This window comes from Echinops telfairi, unplaced genomic scaffold, assembly GCF_000313985.2.
Source record: "Echinops telfairi isolate 266 unplaced genomic scaffold, ASM31398v2 ScPeMD7_2;HRSCAF=8, whole genome shotgun sequence".
Taxonomy (NCBI): domain Eukaryota; kingdom Metazoa; phylum Chordata; class Mammalia; order Afrosoricida; family Tenrecidae; genus Echinops; species Echinops telfairi.
In genome coordinates, this window is record NW_022103898.1 from 25,488,343 (window position 1) to 25,495,161 (window position 6,819).

General features: G+C 41.8%; 1 protein-coding gene across 1 annotated transcript in view; it reads right to left on the reverse strand.

Annotated features, from left to right (window-relative positions):
• MYBPC1 (myosin binding protein C1) overlaps positions 1–6,819 on the reverse strand; it is a 79,919-nt gene that overhangs the window by 24,560 nt on the left and 48,540 nt on the right. The window contains exons 18-20 of the mRNA XM_045291264.1: positions 5,986–6,145; positions 3,793–3,897; positions 2,811–2,999 (exon numbers count right to left, since the gene is read on the reverse strand). Coding sequence (XP_045147199.1) covers positions 2,811–2,999; positions 3,793–3,897; positions 5,986–6,145 — 454 coding nt within the window. The remainder of the gene's footprint in view (positions 1–2,810; positions 3,000–3,792; positions 3,898–5,985; positions 6,146–6,819) is intronic.

Here is a 6,819-nt window from a genome sequence, read left to right on the forward strand (position 1 = left end):
AACAAGAAACCATCTAAGTGAGAAGTCAACTAAGTCTACATGGAAGAAACACACCAGCTTGTGTGATCCAAAGATGACAAACAAAATTCAAATCTGATGAAGGGGAAGGTAGCAGAGCTTAAATTGTGAATACTGAATTTGTACAAGGCTATGGAGGACGTAGTAGCCCAAAACCAATCTTCAGAGTATCTAGTCAGATTAAGCTGCTGGAAGATACCCTCTGGCCACAAGTAAGGGTCTTGAACAGCCTTACTATCAGATGGAGATCATCGTAATCTTGATTATACTAGATTGAACTTGATACTTGGTCAGTTGACCTCCTTCTTGACCCAACCTGAATTTGTTCTAGGTGCAAGTATTTCTTGCTTGTTCCATGACAAAAATTTCTTCCCTGGCTTTTAAAATATTGATGGTGGTCTTTTCTTTCTTACTCATTATTTGTACATTTATCTTTATATTATTATTATTCTATCCTTACCACTTTATTTTGCTTTTGTTTTTATATTGCTTCTGTTGGATTTTCCAGTTTGTGAAGCACAGAAGGAGTGGGTGCATAGAGATAATAACTGATACAAGGGTTTAAAGGAGATGTAGGGGTGTGGATGTGGGAGATAGAGAGGTGAGGGGGTTTGGGGAGCAAACAATTAATGTGGGAGTGGAGAGGGAATGCTAGAACTGATTGGGATTACACAACTCATTTTAAAAACAATTTAACCATGGGGGTGGAGGTTGTTCAAAAATTGATTGTGGTAATGATTGTACAAATTCTTCTTGATATGATTGAACTATTGAATTGTATGATATGTTGATGGTATGTCAGTAAAACTGTAAAACGTGTTGCTCTGTAAACTTTCACCCAAATCAATGTAAAAAACAAAAAAAAAAGGTGTTCTCATTGTCCATTCTGGAGATCACTTGGGCCTCTTCTCCTTCTACCCCTATCCCACAAAAAAGTTCTAGCGACGATGTACTATAGTTGATTAGCCCTAGTGATGTGTCAAGTTATACATTCTACTACTGGGTCAGCAGTTTGAACCCAGCAGCTGCTCCATGGAAAAAAAAGAAGGCTATTTGCTCAGGTGAAGCTCTACCATCTTGGAACCTCTGAAGGGCAGCTCTACTCTGTCCTGTAAGGTCACACTGAACTGGGATCGACTCCATGGTAATGGATTGTCTCTGGGTTGCCTAGGGATTGTCATTGGATTTGTCTTTCTGTTGTTTTTATTAGTCTTTGACGTGTAAACTGTTGTCCTAAATCTTTGCATTGGAAACATTCTTCACACTCATAATATTAAAAAACAAAACGTCGTTAAATCGACTATCTCATGGTTTCTTCCATTTGTGAGTCAAAGTAGAGCTGGGCTCCATGGGATTGATTCTGTGGAAGCAGATCGGCAAGACCTTTTACTCAAGGCATCTCTGAGCAGACTGGAACCTCTAAGCCTTTGGGTGACAGTGAAGGGCATTAAACATTTGCACCATCCAGAGACTCTATCATAAAACAGTGGCAACAGTTTACCGTCTGTATATTTGCGTTTGATGCATTAAATATTTTGGTTCCATAGATAATATATAAGGTGTGATCATAAAGCAGAGTTCCATATATGGTTGGTTGACTCCAACTCGGTTGTTTTTAGTTACAGTTTTTACCTCAAAGTACTACACAGGTACAACCTCCTTTTTACGATGTTTTGAAGATAAAGCACGTTTTATAAATGGAAGGCTTGGGCTAACCCTGTATTAATCAAGTCTATCAGTGCCATTTTCCAACAGCACGTGCTCATTTTGTGCTTCTGTGTCACATTTTGGTAGTTCTCACAGTATTTTGAACTTTTCCATGATGCTATTGCCCATTTAAAAGAATAATAAAAAATAACAAAATGACAAGTCCACATCCACTGTCCTGGAGCCGATCCCAGTGCAGTGTGACCCTGTAGGACAGGGTAGAACTGTTCTTTGGAGGTTCTAAGACTAGAGATTTTTAGAAACAGGCAGATTCATTTTTGTCCAAGGAGCAGTTGCTGGGTTCAAACTGCTGACCCCTTAGAGTAGTAGAATGTATAACGTAGCACATCACCAGGGCTCTCAATCACTTACAGTAGATTATAACTAGAACTTTTTTTGGGGGGTGGGGGTAGAGGGAGAAGGGGTTTAATTAGTGTCTAGAATGCACAACAAAAACACTTTATAATTTAAAATTTTTTTTACAGTGATTTAAGTGAAAGTGTACAGAGCAAATTGGTTTTCTATTCAATCATTCATACATCATGAATGTGGCAGAGCATAGAGAGGGGAAAGTTATGAAAACTTCCCAGACACAACTCAACACCAATGTCAATTGGCACAACATAGTCAACAAAGACAATGTTCTACAATCTATTTCGGCAAGCACCAACTAGGGTCTTACAAACTCCTAAATGCCCATCTTAAGTGCAACTATTGGTCTCTTCCTCTTTGGAGGAAAGACCAGAGATGACAATCAAAAGACACCCAGATACCATGAGTTCAATGGACTAAAGGACCACACAAATATCAGTCCCCACAACCCTGAGCACCAGAAGAACTAGGCGGTGGCTAGCTACCACTGCCATTATCTATTAACCCCGTTTTTGCCATGAATGTTTAGCAGCCCCTTCATATTGTGACTCTATCATAGCTACCTTTAATTGTCTCCGACAGCAAATTGTCCCTACTCCAAATGCAGCTCCCTTATCAGGCCAAGAAGCTTCCAGGTCTGTGCCAGTTTGAGGACCTTAGTTAGAATCTGCGGCCATGGTTCCCGTAACAAAGACACATCCCTTTAGACTCACCCAAAGGAACAAACGGCTTGGACGGAATACTGGGCTTAGAGATCCCGATGGCATTGACAGCAAAGATGCGAACCTCATAGGCCACACCTTCAATCATCTTCTTGGGCTCAAACGTGGTTTCTTTGCAGAGATCAAAATTGAGCCTCATCCACCTGGAGCTTTGCTTCTTTTTCCGCTCAATAAAGTATCCTGGAGTTGAAACAAATGGAAACTCCTTCGGCTTTCACAATGAAACTTGGCGGATATTAGCAATGAAAAAATTTTTACATATTCTCAGCACCGTAAGCTAAATAGTCACACATAGTTAAAACATTCATTATAATGTGAGATAGGTGATAAGGACTAAAAATGCTAGCATCATAAGATACATATAAAGATAAAATAACACAACTAGAAATAATTAAATTGTACAATTTATATATAGGCTGTAGTGATGTACACATTCACTATAATTGAATAATAGATTTGGACTGGAATCCCTTTCACAGAAGATAAGAAAGGGGAAATGACCTTTCTGTGAATCTCAAGATCGAGGAGAAAAAATTCTTTCCTTCGAGGAAGCGAATTCTTCTCCTCATTTAATCTCAAAGAAATTTCTTCATCAATATAATCCTATGGGACTGGACATTTACTGACTACCATGGTGTAAATTAGATACCTACTTATTTCAAAATTAGCTATGAGTATAAATAGATGCAGAGCCTTCAAAAGGTTTGGGGCAAAATGGAATACAAAGATAAAGGAAATGTCCCACAAACGTTCTGAAGTTCTCTCATGCAACAGAAAAGAGACCAATCAGATGATATTCATTAGCATTACGGAAACACTGACACACTACAGAGCGTCCCAAAATAGATGTCAATGTAAATGAATGTTTGAAGCCGCAGTACAAGAGGACTGGTTCTCAGTGGGATATCTACAAATCTGCTTAAAGAGGGCAGCAACTCCACTGGTAGTTCCATCGGCGGCGAGCGACAGTTACCTAAGATCGGAGACCCTCCATCGTTGGCAGGAGGCTCCCAGTTCATGATGCACCAGTCATCTCCGACGTCGGAAACATTGGGTGCCACTGGAGGGTCAGGGATGTCTGCCGCCAACAACAATAAAACGAGATAATCAGAGAAAATGAGAGAAAGAGAACAAAGAATATGTTCACTGGAAAATAATGGTGGTGTTTTTGGGTGATAATCAAAAAGTATTTTTTATTTCTAATAAACACAGTTGTATCCTTTGATTAAAAAATCACACTCAAAATGGAATACAAAGAACGGTGCCCAATTAAAAGAAAGATTTTCCTAAATTCCTGAACTAGGGTCACAACAACTGGGGGGCACACTCCAAGGGGAACTGAAGACTCTATAGTTCATTACCTAGAAAACTGTAACTGAAAAATGAATGCTAAATGTAGGAGATGGGTTTTCATTTGTTTTAACTACAGATGAAATTTCCACCAGCAGTGGCCCAAGGAGTTCAGTCCGGAAATCGCAGAACCACAATGTCTCTCCGTTAGAGGATTTAAAAGCCTGAGTGGTGAAATTCCAAGTTCGAAATGGCAAGGGACCCTGCCACTATGATTCAATGCTTGAGGAAGTGATGGTTTATTTGCTTTATTTTCGGTCACTTTAAAGTATGTTCTGTAAGAGAAGCTCATGAGACTCTGGAACACTGATAATCTACTAGAGCCATGGTTCTCAACCCTCCTTCATGCCACGACCCTTTCATACAGTTCCTCCTGTGGTGGTGACCCCCAACCATAACATTATTTTCGTGGCTACTTCATCACTGTCATTTTGCTATTGTTATGAACCGGGCGACCCAAGAGGAAGGGTCATTCCACCCCCAAAGGGGTCGAGACCCACAGGTTGAGAACTGCCGTCCTAGACCCTTCGCACTCGGTTTCAGGCGTAGCAAACAAGCATCGTAGATGGGCAGCTAGGAACTTCTGCAATCTTACCCTCTCCAGTGATTTGGATGTGAGACTTTATTTAGCAATTGTGTTTAGTGATGTGGAAAGGGCACTAAAGTGAGGGGCAAAAAGAAATATGTCTGCGGAGAACTAATGAGGGCCTAACATCCCCAAATGGCTTAACCTCCGTTACTCGTCCCTGTGATGAGGAGCCTCCTGGGCCAGAAAGGACCAAAAACGGAAATGATAAAAACAGCGTGTTTTCAAGGTGTCGAACGGATCACTGAAGACAAATGGGTGCATAAGCAAATGTGGTGAAGAAAGCTGATGGTGCCCGGCTATCAAAAAGTATAGCATCTGGGGTCTTAAAGGCTTGAAGGTAATCAGGCAGCCATCAAGCTCAGAAGCAACAAAGTCCACATGGAAGAAGCACACCAGCCTATGCAACCATGAGGTGTCGAAGGGATCAGGTATAAGGCATCATCAGAACAAAAAATCTTACCACAGTGAATGATGGGGGGAGTGCGGAGTGGAGACCCAAAGCCCATTAGTAGGCCACTGGAGATCCCCTTGCAGAGGGGTCTCGGGGAGGAGATGAGCCAGTCAGGGTGCGATGTAACAACGATGAAAAATACAACTTTCCTCTAGTTCCTAAATGTTTCTTCCCCGCTCCCACTACCATGACTCAAATTCGACCTTGTAAATCTGGCTAGACCAGAGGATGTACACAGGTACAGATAGGAACTGAAAATCCAGGGAATCCAGGGCGGATGAGCCCTACAGGACCAGTGGTGTGAGTGGCGAAACAGGGAGGGTAGAGGGAGAGTGGGTAGGAAAGAGGGAACCGATTACAAGGAACTATATGTGACCTCCTCCCTGGGGGACGGACAACAGAAAAGTGGGTGAAGGGAGACGTCGGACAGGGCAAGATATGACAAAATAACAATTTATAAATTATCAAGGGCTCATGAGGGAGGGAGGGGAAAAATGAGGACCTAATGCCGGGGAGAATGTTTAAGTGGAGAGAAAATGTTTTGAGAATGATGAGGGCAATGAATATGCAAATGCGCTTTACACAACTGATGTGTGTGTGGATTGTGATAAGGGTTGTATGAGCCCCTAATAAAATGATTTAAAACAAAACAAAACAGCGTGTTTTGCTTTTGCTGGCGACCCAGAGAAAGTTGTGAGAACCAACAGCCAGCAAAGCCTGTTCTAGATCGGGGCCTGTCCAGGTGGCGGCGGGAGCTTGTTCCTTGGAGAGCTTACCCACAACTTTGATCTTGATGCTCGCGTGTGCTTCTCCAGCTTCATTCTTGAGATTGATGTGGTAAACTCCAGAGTCGTCCCTTTCAGCCACATCAATGACCAGGGTGCTGCTGTCAGGGTAGGATTCTGCCCTTATCCGACCACTGCCCTCCATAATAGCCTAAGAAGGAAATAAATCAAGAAGGGGGCATGATCTACATAGCTACAAAGGCTGCTCTAGAGAGCCTTAGAAGCAAGCTTGACTTGGTGCTAAGGCCTAACTACATTTTTCTCAGTTTAATTATCTACCAACCTAACTGGCCATGGCACTATCATGTCATGTAATGCATGAGAAAGCTGGAAGCTTAATTTTCCCAAAGTCACACAATTAAGAAGGGAAAGGGTTGGGATTTGATACCAAAGCCTGTTAACTATGAACTCACCCAAGAAAACGTCAGAGGACTGAAATATGAGTGCAGAAGTATAATTCTAGGGGGAAAGAGCCTCTTTAAGTTAAGAAATTAGAAATACTGAAATGCAACACTTTGTCAGAATGGTTTTCTGCATTGAAAGGTTTGGATCTTTAGTATCATGGGACAACTCAGTTGGCCCCACAAAGATCCATTTGAGCAGCATCTGGGGTTTTAAAAGCTTGAAAGCAGTTGCCATCTAAGACATAACTATTGGTCTCTACTCATTAGGAGCAAAAGCAAAAGAAGGAAACAAAAATCTCAGAGAAGAAACTCATCTACAGGGCTAATAGCCTACACAAGCCGTAGCCTCAACTACCCTGAGATCACAAGAGCCCAGGTAGATGGAGTTGGCTACCATTACCAACCATTCTGACCAGGACAC